General features: G+C 46.0%; 2 protein-coding genes across 2 annotated transcripts in view; one reads left to right on the forward strand and one right to left on the reverse strand.

Annotated features, from left to right (window-relative positions):
• Positions 1–25536, reverse strand: LOC310781565 (histone acetyltransferase KAT8-like; the record flags this gene model as incomplete). The annotated part of the gene is made up of 11 exons (XM_083642193.1): positions 1–65; positions 378–532; positions 2367–2517; positions 5847–5940; positions 6951–7091; positions 8871–8960; positions 15027–15194; positions 22813–22866; positions 24398–24576; positions 24772–24846; positions 25293–25536. 11 exons carry the CDS (start codon positions 25534–25536, stop codon positions 1–3), a joined length of 1416 nt encoding a protein of 471 aa, XP_083498319.1.
• vav2 (vav 2 guanine nucleotide exchange factor) overlaps positions 1–25591 on the forward strand; it is a gene marked incomplete at its 5' end in the record, with an annotated part of 379801 nt that overhangs the window by 103357 nt on the left and 250853 nt on the right. The gene's annotated exons all lie outside the window — the stretch shown is intronic.

The following is a 25591-nucleotide window of genomic DNA, read 5'->3' on the forward strand; positions in this document are numbered from 1 at the left end:
TCACTTCTTGGACAGCTTGGCTTGCTTGTGTTTGGGCGGCGCCCACTTCAAACACGTGGTGTCCACTGTGAACGAGACACACACACAATATTAGAGGAAATGAACACACACATCAAATAGCATGTTCAACAACGCAGATGAAACAAGCATACAGAGGCAAATGTGAGGTATGATCGCTCTGAGACAAATATAGATGCACCAAGGGTATCCCATCAACACACACACACACACACACACACACACCAGGCGTGGCTTTGGCTCTCTATAAACATAACTGAACTGAACAAAGAAAACAGCGCCCCCTACAGAAACAGACTGCAGTTCATGAACAGCAAATCCAAGGAAAAAGACCTAGTAGGGTATATGAATAAAAGCACCTGTGATTGGTGGTTTCTTGTACTGGGCGCTCTTCAGGTGCTCGGCCACCAGCTTGGGCGTGACACAGATGACATGCTGGCCCTTCCAGTACTTCACCATGTTGAGCGACTGCAGCGTGCTGATGATGTCACTCTGCGTGATGCTGGTCATCTGGCTGGGAAGCAAAGAAGACAGCGGCTTAGCATTAACACTGCAGCGTGCTGATGATGTCACTATGTAACACTGCAGCGTGCCGATGATGTCACACTGTAACACTGCAGTGTGCTGATGATGTCACTATGTAACACTGCAGCGTGCTGATGATGTCACTCTGTAACACTGCAGCGTGCTGATGATGTCACTCTGGGTGATGCACAGCTGACAACGGGCTTTACAGGGTTGCCACACAGATAACATTTCCAAACTTTTCCAGGACTTTTCACAAGGATTCATAACAGTATAATTTCCATGTAATCTGAGGTGGTGACTGAGTCAATTCCAATTGAATACAAATAGGACAATATAGTGGAAAAAAATATACATAATATACTTGCTCCCGTGTGTGTGTGTGTGTGTGTGTGTGTGTGTGTGTGTGTGTGTGTGTATATATATATATATATTTAAGCAATATAGCATGAGAGCCAGTGTGTTGTGGCAAATATATCCCGCTGATCAGCTGTTAAGCGGAGGCAAACCATCCTCGGCTTCGCCTCGGACGGTTCACGCCTCCACGTCGTCCCTTAAAAAGTGATAATGGACACCTCGTCGTGCATTAACCCTTACATACATGTGTTATACATCAAACCCTTCTTTGGCTACTTCTGCTCTCATTCACAATGTCAATATATATAAGCCATGTGATGGATAGTTTTTGACGTTTGACACTAGTGTTTCCGCTCTATTTCCAACTGCGCAATACTGTGAGCCGACATGTGTCCTGTGTCCTGTGAGCCGACATGTGTCCTGTGTCCTGTGAGCCGACATGTGTCCTGTGAGCCGACATGTGTCTTGTGAGCCGACATGTGTCTTGTGAGCTGTGAGCCGACATGTGTCCTGTGAGCCGACATGTGTCCTGTGGGCTGTGAGCCGACATGTGTCCTGTGAGCCGACATGTGTCCTGTGGGCTGTGAGCCGACATGTGTACTGTGAGCCGACATGTGTCCTGTGGGCTGTGAGCCAACATGTGTCCTGTGGGCTGTGAGCCGACATGTGTCTTGTGAGCTGTGAGCCGACATGTGTCCTGTGAGCCGACATGTGTCCTGTGGGCTGTGAGCCGACATGTGTCCTGTGAGCCGACATGTGTCCTGTGGGCTGTGAGCCGACATGTGTACTGTGAGCCGACATGTGTCCTGTGGGCTGTGAGCCGACATGTGTCCTGTGGGCTGTGAGCCAACATGTGTCCTGTGGGCTGTGAGCCGACATGTGTCTTGTGAGCTGTGAGCCGACATGTGTCCTGTGGGCTGTGAGCCGACATGTGTCCTGTGAGCCGACATGTGTCCTGTGGGCTGTGAGCCGACATGTGTACTGTGAGCCGACATGTGTCCTGTGGGCTGTGAGCCGACATGTGTCCTGTGGGCTGTGAGCCGACGTGTCCTGTGAGCTGTGAGCCAACATGTGTCCTGTGGGCTGTGAGCCGACATGTGTCCTGTGAGCTGTGAGCCAACATGTGTCCTGTGTCCTGTGAGCCGACATGTGTCCTGTGTCCTGTGAGCCAACATGTGTCCTGTGTCCTGTGAGCCGACATGTGTCCTGTGTCCTGTGAGCCGACATGTGTCCTGTGTCCTGTGAGCCGACATGTGTCCTGTGTCCTGTGAGCCGACATGTGTCCTGTGGGCTGCGACTCTTCTTCGTGTGCTCGGTGTGAAGAAGACTTTTCTCTTCCTCCCAAACCCAAACAGTAACAGCACTTCTCTGCTGCACCGTCCCAATGACACGTTCCCCGTCCTCAGCACAACGCCGCCATGTTGTGTTCTCTCTCTCTCTCCTATCTCTCCACGTGTTGGTCTAACCTGAGGTCTTTGATGGACAGGGTCCCTCTGAAGTCCCTCAGGATCTCCAGCAGCACCCAGGACCAGTAGCTCCGGTAGCTCATCTTGCCCAGGTCCGACAGAGGCTTCTCCGGAGAGCCTACCGCACTCTCCAGCTTAGACAGCTCGTAACCTACACACACACACACACACACACACACACACACACACACACACACACACACACACACACACACACACACACACACACACACACACACACAAAGATAGATCATATTATAAATGAGTGAAATGATCGCTCAACCTTGGGCTGCCAGATGGTTTGTTTTCACATAACCATCTGGAGCCGAGTGCACGAGCTGGGCGTAAAAAAGTAGGTCTTAACTGTTACGCCGGTCTTAGCTACGCCCGACGTTGTGATTTGAATTTAGACCAAGTGCACCAAGCCCGACTTACCATGGTCGTAGCTGCGCCCGGTCTTTAGGCTGCGGACGTGCGCGTTCACGTGAATACGTGCTTGTTGCCAAGCAACACACTTCTCTCAGATGAGCTGGAGACAGCTGACAGACAGCTCCAACTCAGCTCAAACTTATAGAGCATAGAAACGTTCTCACCGCTAAATTTAACATTGCCAACACAAACAAACAGAAACAAGATGCATGGAATTTGATCACAAGTGCAATCATTACTGATTGAATGAGATGGCAGACTGAGTACTGCGGGCAGTTGACGAAGTCAGGAAGAAATGGAAAGATCTTTTCCGACGCATCAGCTTTTAAAAACCCGCCGACAAGCAGAGGTCCTGCGCCCAAAACGTCCATTTACAGCACATATCGATCGATATTTTTGGAGAAGATTCCCCCGCATCACAGGACTGAACGGCATTTTTTTTTTCTGATTTAAAGTTTTTTATTATTTTCACAACAATCATCAGTATTAGACAGTCCCTCATACATAGTAAATAACTTAACACATTCACTGCCAGCCATTTTTTTTTTTTTACTGTAGGTAGCTTCTGCCAGAGGGTTTTTTTGAGGATTCTGGCTCATCTTTCAAGACCCGAGGATTCTTTTCTGCTAAGATTTTGTGAACACAAAATATCTCAAAAGAACTAATAGAATGTGTGCTTTCTCTGTCTAAAAGAGTTAGTTTGTAGAGTTAGTAGTTATGTAGGCATTAGCACTTGAATACAGCATGGTTTCAGCGTCTGAAAATTTAAGCTGAGATAAATAGCTTTTTGTGAAATTCGATAGAACAGTCACTTTAACCATTCATTTTTGGCATCAGTAAGACGTCAGACATCTAAACAATAGTTTTGAACAGTAATTTCCTCCATAACAGCAGGAAACACCCCTCTACTTCAAACTCCTCCCTCCATGTGTGTTCTTCTTGGCTGCAGCGGGCGTGTCACAAGCGAGTTGCTGCTGCTGCTGCTCCTGTCTGCTGGCGGCCGCTGGGCAAGTCTGGATGGGCTCGCTCGTTTCTTGGGGTTTCGGTTGAGAAACCCCAAGAAACGGGGTTTCTTTTGCGATTCTGGTCTTATTTATGCTGCGTGTTTCAAAGTGTGTTGCACCCATAATCTATTATGCAAATTTGCAATCTCCCACCGCCAGCAATCAGCGCGAAAGCGAAAGCGTTTTCGCCAATCCATTTTACTGTATGAGAATGGTTTCATCGCGCGTTCCCCTGCAGTTTTGGCTCGGCTTTTTCTAGAATGGAGAGCACTGTCGCCACTTAGTGGGTCGGTGGAATGGGTTGTACACGTTCGGTGGCTCCAATATTTTTATAGGAGACGTGGGGGGCGTTGATCCACGTCCCACCGTCAATTTTTTTTTTTTTTTTTTTAAGCCGAGATATCTCGTCATTGGCAGTCAACCGTTGGATTTTGTAAGCCGAGATATCTCGTCAATGGCAGTGAACGTGTTAAAAGGAAAAACAGACAAAAAAAACAAAAACAAACAATGACAAAACAAAAAGGCACAGCGACTTTTTGAATTTTACATCCTGTAGCTCTATCAGTCCAGAGTCCTTCCCTATGATAAAGTGTCCTGCGCTACATTAGTAGCCAGATATGTCCCCCATTTCAAGGTGAAGACCTCCAATCTGTTGTGCATCCTATAGGACAAATGTTCATAGGACGCCACCCTTCCCAGTTCAATCAACCATTCCTGCATGGAGGGTCCCCCTGTTGTGTTCCACCCCCTCATTATTAGGACTGAACGGCACTGACGGCACAGAGCTGTCAGTGCCGACAGCACAGAGGTGTCAGTGCCGACAGCACAGAGGTGTCAGTGCCGACAGCACAGAGCTGTCAGTGCCGACAGCACAGAGGTGTCAGTGCCGACAGCACAGAGCTGTCAGTGCCGACAGCACAGAGCTGTCAGTGCCGACAGCACAGAGGTGTCAGTGCCGACAGCACAGAGGTGTCAGTGCCGACAGCACAGAGCTGTCAGTGCCGACAGCACAGAGCTGTCAGTGCCGACAGCACAGAGGTGTCAGTGCCGACAGCACAGAGCTGTCAGTGCCAACAGCGCAGATCAAGATGAGACAGCTGTCAGTCAGTATGAGTTCGCCTTGGGTGTAACTTTTACGCCTGCTCCATACCAGACGTAAAAGTTACACCCAGGCGCAGCGCATACAGGGCTTACATGGTGCACTAGTCATAACATTAAGTTAGTCGTAACTTTGAGTTCTATGTCGGACGTAGCGTTACACCTAGGCGTACGCACAGCTGGTGCACTCGGCTCCTGGGGACGAGTCGCAAGGCAAACTTTTGTAAGGCGCAGACACTTTTCAAAAAGCTACTTGGCAGGTGATTGGATGGACCGTCTGTCTATCACGGTCGTCACACAAAGCCCCGCCCGTAGCGGCCTCATAGGATGTTGATTGGTGCGAACCACTGGTGGCTCAGATTCAAACCAATAGCTTTGGAACGTGTCAAGATGGATTTGTCGTGTGATCATGATCTCATGATCCCGCGTGAATCCAGCTGCCTGGCGAGGAGAATTCACTTGTGCAATCATAGAGACACTGCATGAAATAGGCCACGCCCATCACGGGGGAAAGCTCTCCATTCACTCCCATACACCAGCGTCATTTTCCTTGAATTAAACATAGCTAAAAGCTGTTGTGTGGTGGGCTGCGCAGACAACAAATGTAAAAAAAAATCGCCAATTAAAGTTGTTTTGCACTCCCGAGTGTTCATCTTCCGTATATATGATCTTTGTGTGCAACACGTGACATAGGGGAACGCCAGGATTGGAAGGAGGAGGGGGGGGGGGGGGGTGTTATAGATGCCTAGTGATGTTATAGCATGTTACATAACTAAATGGATCGGCGGAATCATCCACGGGAGAATAAATACTGTAACACACAACAAAATTCCATGACTTTTCCAAAACTTTCAAGGATTTGTACTCATTCCATGGGTTTTCCAGGCCTGTGGGAACCCTGATGTACACACATGATGCCTGCATACACGTTCCATGCTCTCCTACTCACTGAAAGCGATGAGGAACTTTCCGTAGCCTCTGCGCTGGTAGCACGGCAGAGTGAGGATACACGACACATTGTTCCCCTCTGGAGACTCTTTCTCCTGCAAAAGAAAAACACAGCCGACGCTTCAGACTCCGACTGAACACTTATCGCACATCTGTCTGTACGCTGTGTGAGTGGCTGCGTTCCCATCTGCTAGTAGCTCCCAGTGAAGTGCACTGCACTGCCATATTCAGCCATGTGAAGTCACTATATGGCAGTGCACTTCAAAGGGAACTACTAGCAGATGGGAACGCAGACAGTGACTGCCATATAGTGAGCCTCGAAAAACATTGAGAATACAGTACTGTAGTAGGGCTCTAACTATCGGTTATTTCCATTATCGATTAATCTGTCGATTATTTTCCCGATTAATCGATTAGTCGTTTGGTCTAGAAAATGGTGAAAAATGTCATTCAGTGTTTCCCAAAGCCCAAAATGATGTCGTCAAATGTCGTGTTTTGTCCACAAGCCAAAGCTATTCAGTTGACTGTCGTAGAGGAGTCAAGAAACCGGAAAATATTCACATTTTAGAAGCTGCAATCAGATCATTTTGACTTTATTCTTTTTTATTTGCAAAAACAATTAACCGATTATCAAAATAGTGACTTGCAGGGTTCACTCACTGTAGTTAGCCGTTATTTAGCTTAGCTTGAAATACACTGATGATATTCATCTGTTTTAGAGAATATAGACAATTCATTTGAATTTAATGGCCGCCCGTATGGAATAACGTCATGTATGGATTACAAGCAGCAGCCTGGAAATCCTATGTGACGGACAGCAAACAGAGCAGGCGGTCGGCGGCACGGAGGTACGTTAGGTCGCTCTCATCTCGTTCTCTCTCTGATATAATAAGCATATGAGCCGCTGTGTGTCGGAAAATAAGCCATTTACAAGACATAAATACAGACATTTCACACGCCCTGTTTTCCACGTTTGCAGCTCGCAGTTCAACCTGACGGTCGTTTCTGCTGCTGCTAATCAAACCCAAGTTGTCAGGGTGACTTAAACATCATATTTAAAGCTGGAAATAAGGTCCAGGGTGCAGCTGTAATTGATGAAGCTTACTTTGGAGAAGTAGCCGACGATGTGCGCCCCGTGTCTGTTGACTTCAGTGAGGATGTAGAAGAGGAAGGGCTCCACGTCAAAATAGAGCGTCTTGTGGTCGAGGAAGAGCTTTGCTAGTAGACAGAGGTTCTGACAGTAGATCTGCCAACAGAGACCCACAGCCAACCATCATTATCACTACAACACTATGAATATTGTGCCAAAGTCACGCCCTCTTCCACCTTCAGCATACAAACCAAGGGATTTCATCCGCTGTTCATTTTTCCATTTACATTTCGTAGAATGCTTATAAAAAAAAATGTACTCTGTCAAACCGAGCGATTCAGCTCTATGTAGAATCAGTAGAGACCATAGAACATTTCACTCGGACCAAAAATAAAAAATAAAAACGTTGGAATTTTTTAATCTATTTTATTTTTGCTCCGAGTGAAATGTCATAATACGGTAGTCTAAGTAAAACTGTTTTTATAAGTATTTTATGAAATCTAGATGGGAACATGAATGGTGGATGAAATGCCTTGGTTTAGTAAGTAAAGTAAGTAAAGTTTATTTGTGTAGCACCTTTCACAGATACAAGATCACAAAGTGCTTCACAATATTAAAATATCAAAGACAACAGGCAACACAGCACCATATCCCACTCCCAGAACAATATTCCCGTCCCAATCCCGGTAGTATGACTCCCGTCCCATCCCGCTCCCATTTTTATTTCTTTGATTTCTTTAGTCTTTAGGCAACACAATGATTTTGATTTGATGTTCTCCCCATTCTTTTTAGATTAGATTTAGATTTGTGTTGTACTGCAGTTTTAATTCAGACCATTTGGCCATATTTATATATAAAAACAGATCTATTGTTGTCATGATTGACTTTTCCCCCCCCCTTCCAATCCCGTGATTAAAGCTGCGTTCAGCGATGTTTTTGAGTTAAAATAAGTGTTAAATGGCTCAATATTCTGACAGCAATCACTGAAATACATCACTTGAAACCTCCAACCCAGCAGCGCAGGGATACTCAACTTGCTTTGCCCGGGGGTAACTTTTGTGAAATGATAGGAGGCCAGGGGCCAGTTAATAAACAAACAATATACATTTTTCTGTAGCGGATTGTAGATTTTTGGGGTGTCAGCCGGAGTTTAGTCTGACAATGTTGTGCACACCGGATAGTTAGTTAGGTTAAGTACATACAGTACATACTGTAAGTGCCTGGGGAGCAAGCAGACGGCGGTATTTGACAATTTAGCAGCTAAATCATAGATTATTGAAAGATATTCCATATTCCAGACTGAAATGCTATAACAGAAGTGGAGTATTGGCCAGAATGACATGAACATTTGGACACTTATTCAGCGGGTTTCTTGCATGTTGCGTTCAGATGCACTGTATTATTTTTTATTTTTTTGCAATTCCATCGCGGGCCACACAGGGGCGCTAGTTGAGTATCACTGTTGTAGAGACTCATGCCGTTGGATTCAGGGTGAAAAAATATAGTATTTTATAGGCATCGCGATCTGACCTTCCATTTCCCAGAAAATGTCAACTTTTCTGATTGGATAAAAACTATCCAATCAGAGAAAACTTGACATTTTCTGAGAAAGGGAAGGTCAGATCGCGATGCCTTTAACGAGCTATATGTATTTTTTTCACCCCGAATCGAACGCCCCCATCTGCTGAGATACAGCAGGGGGTTGGGGGTTTCAAGTCACTGACCAAACACTCTATTTCAGTGATTGCTGTCAGAATATAGAGCCATTTAACACACTTATTTTAACACAGAAACATCGCTGAATGTACCTTTATAGTGAAAATACTCCCAATCCTGCAGGAACCCCCAAAAAATGTCAAGCCTCTGTTCTCCGGCGGTGCTGCTTACCTTGTGGTCCCGCCCATCCACTTCATACACAGAGATGTTGCTGCTTACCTTGTGGTCCCGCCCATCCACTTCATACACAGAGATGTTGCCGCTCCTGTAGATTTCTTTGCCTGGAGGCTGCTTCCACTGACAGTGCCCCTGTAGAGCAAGCATGTGGGTCAGACCTCCAGAGAGAGAGAGACAGAGGTACAGAGAGAGAGAGATACAGAGAGGTACAGAGAGAGAGAGAGACAGAGGTACAGAGAGAGAGAGAGAGAGCAGTACAGAGAGAGAGAGAGACAGAGAAACAGCCTTGCTGTTTCGCTGACAATAGCTGTCTTTCCATTACCCTCAGAAATGCGCAAAATCTAAATATCGCAATAAAAATTGGGTAATGGAGACAAGTACATTTCGAAAAACCTCCCAAATATCGCAAAAAGTTTTTGCGCTCTCATGAGGTGGTTTTTCCAGACGTGTCGATATAGCAAAAGTGTAATGGAAACACATTTTCCGCATTTGCACGTCATGTGACCCAGCTTCTCCTTTGGAAAAGGAGCGGAAAATTAGAGGAAAATGAGGGAGAAAGGGTTCGATAAGCCGTGGCAAAACCTCCGCAGCAAGTGGAAAACTTTGAAGCAACGCTACCGAGCAGAAAGACGAGTGTTGTGCAAAAGCGGAGCCGGGGGAGATAGAGAATTTTTAATGGCAGACATCGGTCCATGGTGACAGGCTGCCTGTGTGTGCGCATTTGGCACAGCGGCAAGATGAGGGCACACACCGGTGCGGTGCTGCTGACTGAAGTGAATACAGTGAGTAATACATGTTTCAGGTGCAATGTTATAATTATAATACAGGACATTCTGATTATTGCACCAAATCACCCTTTTTTCCCCTCCATCTCTAAATCGGGCCAGTTTTATTACCTTTTTTCCTCCGTCTGTTGCGCTCACTGCATTCACCGCAGCCAGCAACATGTTGCCACTCATTTTCTTTTGAATTGATAATCAGGCTTGTTTATATGCGCTGTAACTTCATGTGGTGATTTGCATTGACCATTGGTTGGATTTGAGCATGCATGGGACGGGATATGGGGCAGATCCCCGTGCGTAATCACTGTGGCAGCTGCTGGTGGTAACGGGGAACTGCGTTCAGGTGTGTGCGCCGTCACTCAAACTCAACTTCAATGGAAACGCCTGCAAGTCGCAATTGTACTTTGACGAAGTTGTAGAAATATCACAATTATTTTGCGAAAAACTGTAATGGAAACACAGCTAATGGCTCCTCTGAGTGTTGGACTTGAACCAGCAGCACCAAGAAGCCATGAGATCCATTGACTTCTGCTGAATAATAACAGACTCCTTGAAGGTCCTCGCTTGCAAAATAATTAGGGATGCACAATATTGGATTAATTTTGCCGATATGCAATATGCCGATTTCTGATGCAGATATATGCACGCATTTCAGAGAACATCAAGCGTCTCCTCTAGTGGAATTAACACATTATTATTATACCTACTCTTATCATGATGGCCCACTAGCAGAGGCAGACATAAATACAACGCTTTTCAAAATGTACACCTTCCCTGGGCAAAATAAGAAAACTACAGTTACTTCAAATTAGGCATGGTGTTCTTTTAATATAACATTTTCTTTCGAAAGGTTTAGTGATGCTCTCCCCGAGACGGCCCTGACTGACAATAGCCGGCACAACCAGGGCAAATTTGTCCTTTGGCTATTTCACAAGTTGCAAAACAAATAAATAATGTCAAGTACCAGATCACATTTTCCATTCACAACAGCAGCTGTTACGTCATTACGCCTCGCCTTCTACTTAAAAGTCACAAGGACGGAACTGCGTGTCATTTTGTTACGCCTTTCCATCCGCCAGTGGAGTTAGTAACATTTTCCACGTTTTAATTTTTGCTCCATCTGAAATGTTTTATGGTCACTCACGATTCAGTAGGTCACGGGCTGGCTTGGTTGCAGGTTTATATAAGGATTTTTTTCGAAATGTCTATGGAGTAAATGAATGGGGAACTCTCTTCCGGGGCGGGAAACGTCACGGAAAGTCACGTGACTGTTGAGCTCTATTAACACATTCACTGCCAGCCGTTTTTTCAATACTGTAGGTAGGTTCTGCCAAGTTTTTTTTTTGAGGATTCTGGCTCATCTTTCAAGAGCCGAGGATTCTTTTCTGCTAAGATTTTGTGAACACAAATTATCTCAAAAGAACTAATAGAATGTGTGCTTTCTCTGTCTAAAAGAGTTAGTTTGTATAGTTAGTAGTTATGTAGGCATTAGCAGTAGAATACAGCATGGTTTCAGCGTCTGAAAATTTATGCTGAGATAAATGGCTTTTTGTGAAATTCGATAGAACAGTCACTTTAACCATTTATTTTTGGCGTAAGACATCAGACATCTAAACAATAGTTTTGAACAGTAATTTCCTCCATAGCAGCAGGAAACCCCCCTCTCCTTCAAACTCCTCCCTCCGTGTGTGTTCTCCTCTCTCCGTGGCTGCAGCGGTACAAGCGAGTCGTTTCGGTTGTGAGCTCAGCTGGAATGAAGCTGCGTGCGATTGTGGGCTTTCTGCCGGTGTTTCAAAGTGTGTTGCACGCATAATCTATTATGCAAATTTGCAATCCCCCACCGCCAGCTCCCAGCGCGATAATGCGCGAAAGCGAAAGCGTTTTCGCCAATCCATTTTACAGTATGAGAATGGTTTCCTCGCACGTTCCCCTGCAGTTTTGGCTCGGCTTTTTCTAGTCTGGAGAGCACTGTCGCCACTTAGTGGGTCGCTGGAATGGGTTGTACACGTTCGGTGGCTCCCATATTTTTATAGGAGATGTGGGGGGCGTTGATCCACGTCCCACCGTCAATTTTTTTTTTTTTTTTTTTGACAAGTCAACTCGCCAATGGCAGTGAACGTGTTAACACATTCACTGCCAACCGTTTTTTCAATACTGTAGGTAGCTGCTTCTGCCAAGGTTTTTTTTGAGGATTCTGGCTCATCTTTCAAGAGCCGAGGATTATTTTCTGCTAGGACTTTGTGAACACAAAATATCTCAAAAGAACTAATAGAATGTGTGCTTTCTCTGTCTAAAAGAGTTAGTTTTTATCATGTTCTGTTATGTAGGCATTAGCAGTTGAATACAGCATGGTTTCAGCGTCTGAGAAGGAAAGCTCAGAAAAATGCATTTTTGTGAAATTCGATAGAACAGTCACTTTAACTATTTATTTTTGGCATCAGTGAGACATCAGACATCTAAACAATATAGTTCTGAACAGTAATTTCCTCCATAACAGCCCCCCCACCCCCCTCTCCTTCAAACTCCTCCCTCCGTGGGTGTGTCTCTGGTGGCTTTGCAGCGTTTTGTCACAGGCGAGTCTCTGCCTGTCTGTGCTGCCTGTCTGTGCTGCCTGGCGGCCGCTCGTCGGGTGAGTCTGGATGGGGCTCGTTCGTTTCTGGGTTTTCGGTTGTGAGCTCAGCTGGCATGAAGCTGCGTGCGATTCTGGGCTTTCTGCTGGTGTTTCAAAGTGTGTTGCACCCAGAATCTATTTTTGGAATGCCCCACCGCCAGCTCCCAGCGCGAAAGCGAAAGCGTTTTCGCCAATCCATTTTCATGAGAATGGCTTCCTCACGCTGCTGTTTTTGCTTAGCTTTCTCTAGTCTGGAGAGCACTGTCGCCACTTAGTGGGTCGGGAAAATAGGTTATACACATTCAATAGCTCCCATATTTTTATAGGAGATGTAAAAGGGTTTGATCCACATCCCACCGTCAATTTTTTTTTTATTTTTTTGACGAGATAACTCGTCCACGGCAGTCAACCGTTGGATTTTTTTTGACGAGATAACTCGTCGACGGCAGTGAACGTGTTAAGGCTGGGCGATTTTTATCAATTGGAACTGATGGTTTAAGGATGATGTGTAAAAATGAAATTTGAGATGGAGATTCACTTTAACCTGGGTAAATGCAGCACGGATCGCTCTGTCATCCAACCCCACCACTCAAGATGGCAGCACGCGCTTCTACAAGTGAGGAGCTCGTTTGGAGGTGGTTCGGTTTTGCTACAGACGTCGAGCGAAACGCTGCCCGTTGTAATTACGTTGTTTGGTTAAAGTCTGTGGTAACTACAGGTAGCAGCATGGCAAATCTATCAGAGCCAGCAGCCAACTAGGCTTGTCACGATACTAGAATTTAAAACTTTGATACGATACCCAGGAAAATATCGATTAGGGATGGGCAACGAATTTCCGAAGAATCATTTTTATTATCAAGATCGACTTTTATTATTGAAAGTCGAAAATCAGTTTTTTATTATTATTAATATATATATATATATATATATTTTTTTACCCGCACCTGTCTCTAGGAATGACACCGTTTGTTTGTCTATGTGACGTTGACGTAGGAGCTGCGCACCAGAGCTGCGCAGTGCGGCGCGCACTGGAGCAGAGCGGCTCTACACTCAGCAGACAGCAGTGCAGCACCCAGTAGCTCTAGAAATGCTAGAAATGTAGTAGAAATGGTCTTAAACTGTCTATATTACAGCAACACTCAGCCACAAGGAAAAGGTTTCAAGGCTTGTTACTGCATGAAGAAAAGCTGATATTCTGTCTACTGTTCCCTGAAACCATCTGGGCGCTACGCTAATGCTAATGTTGCTAACGGCTAACGTAGGTCTGGGTGCCTATTGACAATAAAGGTCCTTGCACATAGAGTCCGTTTTTTCGTCCGAAATTGACGCACGAAAAAAATAAAAATACGACCTCATTTGTGTCAATCATCATTGACACACCAAGTCCGACAATTACGTCCGTCATTTAAGTTTTCGGACGAGGTTCGATTTTCTGCGTTTTTCCGCATCCATGAAATCGTTTTGACAGGTGTTTGACCACCCAGAGCTGCCGTAGTGTTGCTATTCACAATGAAAAATGGCATCTGAGAAGTTAATTCAGTTCGTCTCCCAGCACAAAGCATTTTATGACAAAGCAGGAATACAGAGATTCGGAATTAAAAGACAGAATGTGCCGGGTGATTGCAGACCAGCTTGGAATGCGGGACGCGGTGTGTGTGTGTGTGTGTGTGTGTGTGTGTGTGTGTGTATGGGGAAGGGGGGGGGGGGGGGGAGGAGAGAGACAGAGAGCCCATCAGACACACTGCCAGTTGTGGATCAATAGGATCGCGGTAGTTTTCTTTTCGTTGCGAATCTTCGCAACGAATATTGTATAATTAACGCATCGGACTCAGTGGGCAAGGTATCTGTGCGTGACGTTTTTTTCCCGGATGACGGATTAAAAAAACGCAGCGAACAATTCGGACTCTGTGTGCAAGGACCTTAAGAGTGCCAAAGTCACCCCCTCTCCCTGCCCATGGGATTTATTCTGCCATTCATTTTTCCATAGACCTTGCGTAAATGTACAATTTGAGTCGCAATATATATATATATATATATATATATAATTAATTATGTGTTTTTGCTAGAAATCCCAATCCTTAATATCGATACTGGATACCATTTACGATACCACGGAGGGAGGAAATGACAACACATCAAGAGGCGTAACAATAAACAAAGACAGATGGACGGACAGACGCACACTTCTCCATAATCTAGGCCCGATACAACTAATTAAAACTTTGCAGTTACACAGCAGATTAGCCCTGCTCTAGCCATCAGCCTACCACAACACAGCAGATTAGCCCTGCTCTAGCCATCAGCCTATCATAACACAGCAGATTACCCCTGCTCTAGCCATCAGCCTATCACAACACAGCAGATTACCCCTGCTCTAGCCATCAGCCTATCATAACACAGCAGATTACCCCTGCTCTAGCCATCAGCCTATCACAACACAGCAGATTACCCCTGCTCTAGCCATCAGCCTACCACAACACAGCAGATTACCCCTGCTCTAGCCATCAGCCTATCACAACACAGCAGATTACCCCTGCTCTAGTCATCAGCCTATCAGAACACTTTGAGCTTGTTGAAGCAAGAGATCTCCACCCATGATAGGGAGGAAAAAATGGAGAAAGCACTGCTGGTATCAATACTGTTGCACTATTTATTGACTAATGTATCCGTTCATTTTTAGTACCGATATTGAATGAATGAAGTAGAATGTAGTACTCTGTTGGTATCAGTATCACTTTACTGGTACTGGGTACTGTTCTTGTCATTGTTTAAACGATACCCAGCTCTGCTAAACGCTGAACTGACCAGGTGGTATCTGAAGGTCTTCTCGTGCTTCATGTACTTGAGGCAGTACTCGCAGATCCACAGCTTGGGCTGCTTGCCGCCGTAGTCCTCGGGAAACGGCGAGAAGTACCAGGCGTCGATCTCAAAGTTGCCTATCTGGATCTTGTCCACGTATTTCACTTTGGTGATCTGGAGGGAGAGCGACGCGTTAACGATGAGGAAAAAACATTTGATCCCACACGGACAGAGAAACACCTAATAAGATGCTTTTAACTTGACAACACAAACATTCCAAGTTGCCCCTAGCTCACTTCCTGTTGCAGTGTTTGCTAATACAACAGATGACAGGAAATAAGATAGGTTTCAAACTGTTCCCATGGCAACACAACTCCATGAAAAGCATCTATAGTTTGAGGTTTTTAATCACGTCATGTAGGGCAGAGTTAGTGCCCATGAGCGCCACAGACGCCCGCTTGATGGGATTTTGTCTCTTAGACCCAAATCTGCGGATATTTAAATATTAGTATATTATAATATATTATATTATTATAATATATTATATTATAATATTATTATAATATTAGGCACAGATAATAGTGAAAATATGATCAAAATAGTAATTCTTCTACCTTTTCTAACTGTGTTCAAATGAAATAAGGATGAAGTTGAACAATTCATCAGTTTGTTGGGGACCCCCCAAGGACGCGGCACCTGGTGAGTTCCAGACCCCCTGTTGAGAAGCGCTGATGTAGTGGGTGCAGCTGATGTAGTGGGTGCAGGAGCGCTGATGTAGTGGGTGCAGGAGTGCTGATGTAGTGGGTGCAGGAGTGCTGATGTAGTGGGTGCAGGAGTGCTGATGTAGTGGGTGCAGGAGCGCTGATGTAGTGGGTGCAGGAGCGCTGATGTAGTGGGTGCAGGAGTGCTGATGTAGTGGGTGCAGGAGTGCTGATGTAGTGGGTGCAGGAGTGCTGACTACAGGAGTGCTGATGTAGTGGGTGCAGGAGTGCTGATGTAGTGGGTGCAGGAGTGCTGATGTAGTGGGTGCAGCTGATGTAGTGGGTGCAGGAGTGCTGATGTAGTGGGTGCAGGAGTGCTGATGTAGTGGGTGCAGCTGATGTAGTGGGTGCAGCTGATGTAGTGGGTGCAGCTGATGTAGTGGGTGCAGGAGTGCTGGACTAAATTAACTTGATGGGCAGCAGAGCAAGGCAATGTATGTGCACAGTGATATGTCAGCATCTGCTATTGACAAGAAACAGACATATAACCACTAGTCTCGCTTGCCAGATGACTCTCCCAGCAAAGGGGCTGGGAGAGTCTGGCTGGGGACGCTTTCTATTGTGGACTTGAGGGGAAAAAGGCTGTTTGCAGCCATCCACCCAACGTACCATGCAGGCTGGCTTCACTGCATAATCCACATCAATCGTTTTCAGCGTGTAGCAACGAGCTAGCAGATAGCGCTGCTGTTGTTATTGTTTCAAAGGCAGCGGCGCAGGCATTTGAGATCGGCAGATTCCACACGTACAGCAGCAGAGACATACAGATTCAACACGTACAGCAGCAGAGACATACAGATTCAACACGTACAGCAGCAGAGACATACAGATTCAACACGTACAGCAGCAGAGACATACAGATTCCACACGTACAGCAGCAGAGACATACAGATTCAACACGTACAGCAGAGACATACAGATTCAACACGTACAGCAGCAGAGACATACAGATTCCACACGTACAGCAGCAGAGACATACAGATTCTACACGTACAGCAGCAGAGACATACAGATTCTACACGTACAGCAGCAGAGACATACAGATTCAACACGTACAGCAGCAGAGACATACAGATTCAACACGTACAGCAGCAGAGACATACAGATTCAACACGTACAGCAGCAGAGACATACAGATTCAACACGTACAGCAGCAGAGACATACAGATTCAACACGTACAGCAGCAGAGACATACAGATTCAACACGTACAGCAGCAGAGACATACAGATTCCACACGTACAGCAGCAGAGACATACAGATTCCACACGTACAGCAGCAGAGACATACAGATTCAACACGTACAGCAGAGAGACATACAGATTCCACACGTACAGCAGCAGAGACATACAGATTCCACACGTACAGCAGCAGAGACATACAGATTCAACACGTACAGCAGCAGAGACATACAGATTCAACACGTACAGCAGCAGAGACATACAGATTCCACACGTACAGCAGCAGAGACATACAGATTCAACACGTACAGCAGAGAGACATACAGATTCCACACGTACAGCAGCAGAGACATACAGATTCAACACGTACAGCAGCAGAGACATACAGATTCCACACGTACAGCAGCAGAGACATACAGATTCAACACGTACAGCAGAGACATACAGATTCCACACGTACAGCAGAGACATACAGATTCAACACGTACAGCAGAGACATACAGATTCCACACGTACAGCAGAGACATACAGATTCAACACGTACAGCAGCAGAGACATACAGATTCCACACGTACAGCAGCAGAGACATACAGATTCAACACGTACAGCAGAGAGACATACAGATTCCACACGTACAGCAGCAGAGACATACAGATTCAACACGTACAGCAGCAGAGACATACAGATTCAACACGTACAGCAGAGACATACAGATTCCACACGTACAGCAGAGACATACAGATTCAACACGTACAGCAGAGACATACAGATTCCACACGTACAGCAGAGACATACAGATTCAACACGTACAGCAGCAGAGACATACAGATTCAACACGTACAGCAGCAGAGACATACAGATTCCACACGTACAGCAGCAGAGACATACAGATTCAACACGTACAGCAGCAGAGACATACAGATTCCACACGTACAGCAGCAGAGACATACAGATTCAACACGTACAGCAGCAGAGACATACAGATTCCACACGTACAGCAGCAGAGGCATACAGATTCCACACGTACAGCAGCAGAGGCATACAGATTCCACACGTACAGCAGCAGAGACATACAGATTCCACACGTACAGCAGCAGAGACATACAGATTCCACACGTACAGCAGCAGAGACATACAGATTCAACACGTACAGCAGCAGAGACATACAGATTCAACACGTACAGCAGCAGAGACATACAGATTCAACACGTACAGCAGCAGAGGCATACAGATTCAACACGTACAGCAGCAGAGACATACAGATTCCACACGTACAGCAGCAGAGACATACAGATTCAACACGTACAGCAGCAGAGACATACAGATTCTACACGTACAGCAGCAGAGACATACAGATTCCACACGTACAGCAGCAGAGACATACAGATTCAACACGTACAGCAGCAGAGACATACAGATTCAACACGTACAGCAGAGAGACATACAGATTCCACACGTACAGCAGCAGAGACATACAGATTCAACACGTACAGCAGAGAGACATACAGATTCAACACGTACAGCAGCAGAGACATACAGATTCCACACGTACAGCAGCAGAGACATACAGATTCAACACGTACAGCAGAGAGACATACAGATTCCACACGTACAGCAGCAGAGACATACAGATTCAACACGTACAGCAGCAGAGACATACAGATTCCACACGTACAGCAGCAGAGACATACAGATTCAACACGTACAGCAGCAGAGACATACAGATTCCACACGTACAGCAGCAGAGACATACAGATTCAACACGTACAGCAGAGAGACATACAGATTCCACACGTACAGCAGCAGAGACATACAGATTCAACACGTACAGCAGCAGAGACATACAGATTCCACACGTACAGCAGCAGAGACATACAGATTCAACACGTACAGCAGAGACATACAGATTCCACACGTACAGCAGAGACATACAGATTCCACACGTACAGCAGAGACATACAGATTCAACACGTACAGCAGCAGAGACATACAGATTCCACACGTACAGCAGCAGAGACATACAGATTCAACACGTACAGCAGAGAGACATACAGATTCCACACGTACAGCAGCAGAGACATACAGATTCAACACGTACAGCAGCAGAGACATACAGATTCCACACGTACAGCAGCAGAGACATACAGATTCAACACGTACAGCAGAGACATACAGATTCCACACGTACAGCAGAGACATACAGATTCAACACGTACAGCAGAGACATACAGATTCCACACGTACAGCAGAGACATACAGATTCAACACGTACAGCAGCAGAGACATACAGATTCAACACGTACAGCAGCAGAGACATACAGATTCCACACGTACAGCAGCAGAGACATACAGATTCAACACGTACAGCAGCAGAGACATACAGATTCCACACGTACAGCAGCAGAGACATACAGATTCAACACGTACAGCAGCAGAGACATACAGATTCCACACGTACAGCAGCAGAGGCATACAGATTCCACACGTACAGCAGCAGAGACATACAGATTCCACACGTACAGCAGCAGAGACATACAGATTCCACACGTACAGCAGCAGAGACATACAGATTCAACACGTACAGCAGCAGAGACATACAGATTCAACACGTACAGCAGCAGAGACATACAGATTCAACACGTACAGCAGCAGAGACATACAGATTCAACACGTACAGCAGCAGAGGCATACAGATTCAACACGTACAGCAGCAGAGACATACAGATTCCACACGTACAGCAGCAGAGACATACAGATTCAACACGTACAGCAGCAGAGACATACAGATTCCACACGTACAGCAGCAGAGACATACAGATTCAACACGTACAGCAGCAGAGGCATACAGATTCAACACGTACAGCAGAGACATACAGATTCAACACGTACAGCAGCAGAGACATACAGATTCAACACGTACAGCAGAGACATACAGATTCAACACGTACAGCAGCAGAGACATACAGATTCAACACGTACAGCAGAGACATACAGATTCAACACGTACAGCAGCAGAGACATACAGATTCAACACGTACAGCAGCAGAGACATACAGATTCAACACGTACAGCAGCAGAGGCATACAGATTCAACACGTACAGCAGAGACATACAGATTCAACACGTACAGCAGCAGAGACATACAGATTCCACACGTACAGCAGCAGAGACATACAGATTCAACACGTACAGCAGCAGAGGCATACAGATTCAACACGTACAGCAGAGACATACAGATTCAACACGTACAGCAGCAGAGACATACAGATTCAACACGTACAGCAGAGACATACAGATTCAACACGTACAGCAGCAGAGACATACAGATTCAACACGTACAGCAGAGACATACAGATTCAACACGTACAGCAGCAGAGACATACAGATTCAACACGTACAGCAGCAGAGACATACAGATTCAACACGTACAGCAGCAGAGGCATACAGATTCAACACGTACAGCAGCAGAGACATACAGATTCCACACGTACAGCAGCAGAGGCATACAGATTCAACACGTACAGCAGCAGAGACATACAGATTCAACACGTACAGCAGCAGAGACATACAGATTCAACACGTACAGCAGAGACATACAGATTCAACACGTACAGCAGCAGAGACATACAGATTCAACACGTACAGCAGAGACATACAGATTCAACACGTACAGCAGCAGAGACATACAGATTCCACACGTACAGCAGCAGAGACATACAGATTCAACACGTACAGCAGAGACATACAGATTCAACACGTACAGCAGCAGAGACATACAGATTCCACACGTACAGCAGCAGAGACATACAGATTCCACACGTACAGCAGCAGAGACATACAGATTCAACACGTACAGCAGCAGAGACATACAGATTCCACACGTACAGCAGCAGAGACATACAGATTCAACACGTACAGCAGCAGAGACATACAGATTCAACACGTACAGCAGCAGAGACATACAGATTCAACACGTACAGCAGCAGAGGCATACAGATTCAACACGTACAGCAGCAGAGACATACAGATTCCACACGTACAGCAGCAGAGGCATACAGATTCAACACGTACAGCAGCAGAGACATACAGATTCAACACGTACAGCAGCAGAGACATACAGATTCCACACGTACAGCAGCAGAGACATACAGATTCAACACGTACAGCAGCAGAGACATACAGATTCAACACGTACAGCAGCAGAGACATACAGATTCAACACGTACAGCAGCAGAGACATACAGATTCAACACGTACAGCAGCAGAGACATACAGATTCAACACGTACAGCAGCAGAGACATACAGATTCAACACGTACAGCAGCAGAGACATACAGATTCAACACGTACAGCAGCAGAGACATACAGATTCAACACGTACAGCAGCAGAGACATACAGATTCAACACGTACAGCAGCAGAGGCATACAGATTCCACACGTACAGCAGCAGAGACATACAGATTCAACACGTACAGCAGCAGAGACATACAGATTCCACACGTACAGCAGCAGAGGCATACAGATTCAACACGTACAGCAGCAGAGACATACAGATTCAACACGTACAGCAGCAGAGACATACAGATTCAACACGTACAGCAGCAGAGACATACAGATTCAACACGTACAGCAGCAGAGACATACAGATTCAACACGTACAGCAGAGACATACAGATTCAACACGTACAGCAGCAGAGACATACAGATTCAACACGTACAGCAGCAGAGGCATACAGATTCAACACGTACAGCAGCAGAGACATACAGATTCAACACGTACAGCAGCAGAGACATACAGATTCAACACGTACAGCAGCAGAGACATACAGATTCAACACGTACAGCAGCAGAGACATACAGATTCAACACGTACAGCAGCAGAGACATACAGATTCAACACGTACAGCAGCAGAGGCATACAGATTCCACACGTACAGCAGCAGAGACATACAGATTCAACACGTACAGCAGCAGAGACATACAGATTCCACACGTACAGCAGCAGAGGCATACAGATTCAACACGTACAGCAGCAGAGACATACAGATTCAACACGTACAGCAGCAGAGACATACAGATTCAACACGTACAGCAGCAGAGACATACAGATTCAACACGTACAGCAGCAGAGACATACAGATTCAACACGTACAGCAGCAGAGGCATACAGATTCAACACGTACAGCGGCAGAGACATACAGATTCCACACGTACAGCAGCAGAGACATACAGATTCCACACGTACAGCAGCAGAGACATACAGATTCCACACGTACAGCAGCAGAGACATACAGATTCAACACGTACAGCAGCAGAGACATACAGATTCCACACGTACAGCAGCAGAGACATACAGATTCCACACGTACAGCAGCAGAGACATACAGATTCAACACGTACAGCAGCAGAGACATACAGATTCCACACGTACAGCAGCAGAGACATACAGATTCCACACGTACAGTACAGCGGCAGAGGCATACAGATTCAACACGGGGGGGGGGGGGGCGTGGAAAGGAAATCCAAATATGGTCGCAGCCGCAGTCAGAGCGGGTCGGAGCCAATTGCAGAGCTTGCAGGGAGCGCAATGGGATTTCCATCCGGCACCGACTGAAATGGTCGAGAGCTAAGTCCACCATGCTGCTTCCACCCGGTCAGACTACATAACCGGCCACACACTGCACCTTACCGCCTCGTGCTCCTTCTCCAGGGCCACACACTGCACCTTACCGCCTCGTGCTCCTTCTCCAGGGCCACACACTGCACCTTACCGCCTCGTGCTCCTTCTCCAGGGCCACACACTGCACCTTACCGCCTCGTGCTCCTTCTCCAGGGCCACACACTGCACCTTACCGCCTCGTGCTCCTTCTCCAGGGCTGCTGTTGTTGGGTCCATCTCTGCGTATGTCTGAGAAGAAGCAAGAAGCCTATTAGAAACAAAGCAGACATCTAAAACCCATCAAATCAGCACCACCACGATCAGAACAATGCAGTGCACATTCACTCACTAGCCCTTCTTCCACAGAGATCCCGCAAAGCGGCCGTAATGAAGACGTGCAAATAAGCCAGCTTTGCCTTCACAGTTCCTGCACCTTCTTCAACATCACATTCAAGCACCCAACACGGCAACGTGTGAGACACAAAGCAGTCTGGACCTGAGGCAGAGGCATACCGTAACGTTATACCAGTGTAGGAATTTAGCCAGAGGCAGGGGCAAAATTAATACCCCCCAGAATGCCCCTAAAAACCATGATCCAGGGGCAAAAATTGCCCCCAAGATTTCGATAATTTTCTTTTCATTCAATTAATGTAATTCCCATTTCCATAGGCAGAGGCTGCAGCACGGGCAAAGACTATCTGGTGTTTTGCTGACTTCAGGTGTCTGTTCACCCAGCCATACTCCACTGCTCAAAGTCTTTGGGACATTTTTTTGCACGATGAAGATTCGTGCTGTTCCATTTCCAGCCATGCGGGTTCATCTCAGTTTGTATTTATTTATTTTTTTACTTGTTTATTTGCACATTTTTTTAAACAGAAAGGGACCAAATGAAAAACAGCATAATAATGTGCGGGTAGAGACAGGACACCCTAGTACAAGGTCTCTACCTCAGAAAACCAATATTGCTAATCGTACAAAGCAGCATACCATCACTGTTGGGGCAGGAATCTCCAATCTCAATTTTTTTTTTCACATTTTTTGTGTGTCAGAAATCAATGCCACTGGTCACCCTTCACGTCTGTGTGGGTTTTACAAAATTTGACCAATGGAAAAGCATTAAAACGATCTTGTGAATAATTCTCGTAATACCATTCGCCCTCAAACTGTCGCTCAAACCTCGAAGTTCCGCCCCTGCCTCTGTCTCAAGCCCACCAGGCAAGGAGTACCACCCGGAAAAGAGACACTGGCAGATGTACCATGTAATTCTGACATAATTTTGTTTATTCCTGGCTTCGTCTGACGTAAATGGGTCAATAAAATGTTTTTGAATTATCCCTAGGCTGCAAACTCATTTAAACTATGCAGATGGAAGTGGTTTCTGACGAGACTAATGTTCACGTTAGTGAGAGGCTGCTCACAGCCCCCTCGTAATTCTCGACACTACGCAGGAAAACCTAGCAATCGAGCGCACGTAGCATGTAGCACGTAGCATGTGAGATCCCCAGTTCAAATTCACAAACTTTCAAGGATTTAAAGGACCCGTGGGAACCCTTGTGATTGCCAGATAGTCTCATTAAAAAAGAAAAGAAAAAAATAATCGGTTGAATATATTCGTATTGGACAGCCAAATCCCATTTGACGGGTACAGCCCTAATTGTAAGTCACTTTGGATACGAGTATGTTAGATGGTGTAATGTCATGTTTTTCATAGGACTGATCGGGCCATTGGTGCAGATGGCTCACCTTCTGTAGGTGGTTGAGCTCATCGTGCTTGGCTCACCTTCTGCACGTGGTTGATCTCATCATGCTTGCGCTTCTGGTTACGGGTGATCTTCCTCTCTGGCTGCTCTCCCAAATCGCCAATACCTCCGATCTCTGTGCTCCTTCTGACCGCATCCTTCACCGTCTTGGTAAGCGCCAGACGGGCCTTACCCACCCATTCATCCAGGCGCCTGTTAACTGTGGAAAAGGAAATGGGTTACCACAGTGCAACAGCAACAAAAAAACATTGTGTTTTTCCCTGACTGCCCTGCAGTGCATTGTGGGTATTAGAGTCTCTGTTATGATCACAACAGAAGGAATCTATGCATACAAAGGTAATAGTGGGGAAGACGATGGGTGGTCAGAGATGATAGAGAACTAGAAGCTACTCACATCCAACATAGTGCACATAGAACTCCTCTCTGCCCTCCTGCTCATTTATCCGGGTCTGGATAACCTCGACTGAGTCTGAAAAGAAAGCAAGATTAGTAAACAAGTTCTGATCCCCGTTACGTGTCGTTTTGCCCAGTAGATATCCAATACACCAAACTTAATTAAAACTGGTAATTTTTATACATTCTTGCTTGCTGAAAAATATATTTAGCTGATTGAGCATGACTTAAGCCGTTAGGAATCCTTGGGAAAGTCTGTTCAATTCGGCATTAACATATTCTACCAAAACAGTACTTATTTTATGGAAATGTAAACTTGTATAGCTGGTCCCACGGGTCGTGGCGGGCACTGTGAACCATTTCTAAAAGTTAGGTTTTATTCATTAAAACAATACAATGCTGCTTGGAGGATTACTACTGTATGTGCCGAATTCAACATAACACCTTGGTGAGTTGTGAAAGTGACTAGGTTATGTTTATTCAATCACTGGGTAAGTAGGCTACGCCTGCAGTCAGACTCACGCCATGTCTTGTCAGCTCGCTGGCATAAATGCGTCTCTCCAATGTGGACTGTGCCCTCCTGCTCCCTGCCGCCGTCCAGCAGCGCTCCGTCCTGGGCGTGCTGAATACAAGAGTCCCCGGGCTCACTGGGCCGACCCACTGCCTCCGCGTCATCCTCCTCCCCAGAGCAAGCAGCCGGGATCCCAGTGTCCACTTCCCCCCGCTCAGCTCCGACACGTCTCGACTCCATCATGTCTGCGTCCATTGCAGTACCAAGGCCCTGTATGTTGGTACTGTTATAAGAGCTCCTGTTGTGAAAG

Source organism: Poromitra crassiceps (assembly GCF_964638095.1).
Source record: "Poromitra crassiceps genome assembly, chromosome: 8".
NCBI classification, from domain to species: Eukaryota; Metazoa; Chordata; class Actinopteri; order Beryciformes; family Melamphaidae; genus Poromitra; species Poromitra crassiceps.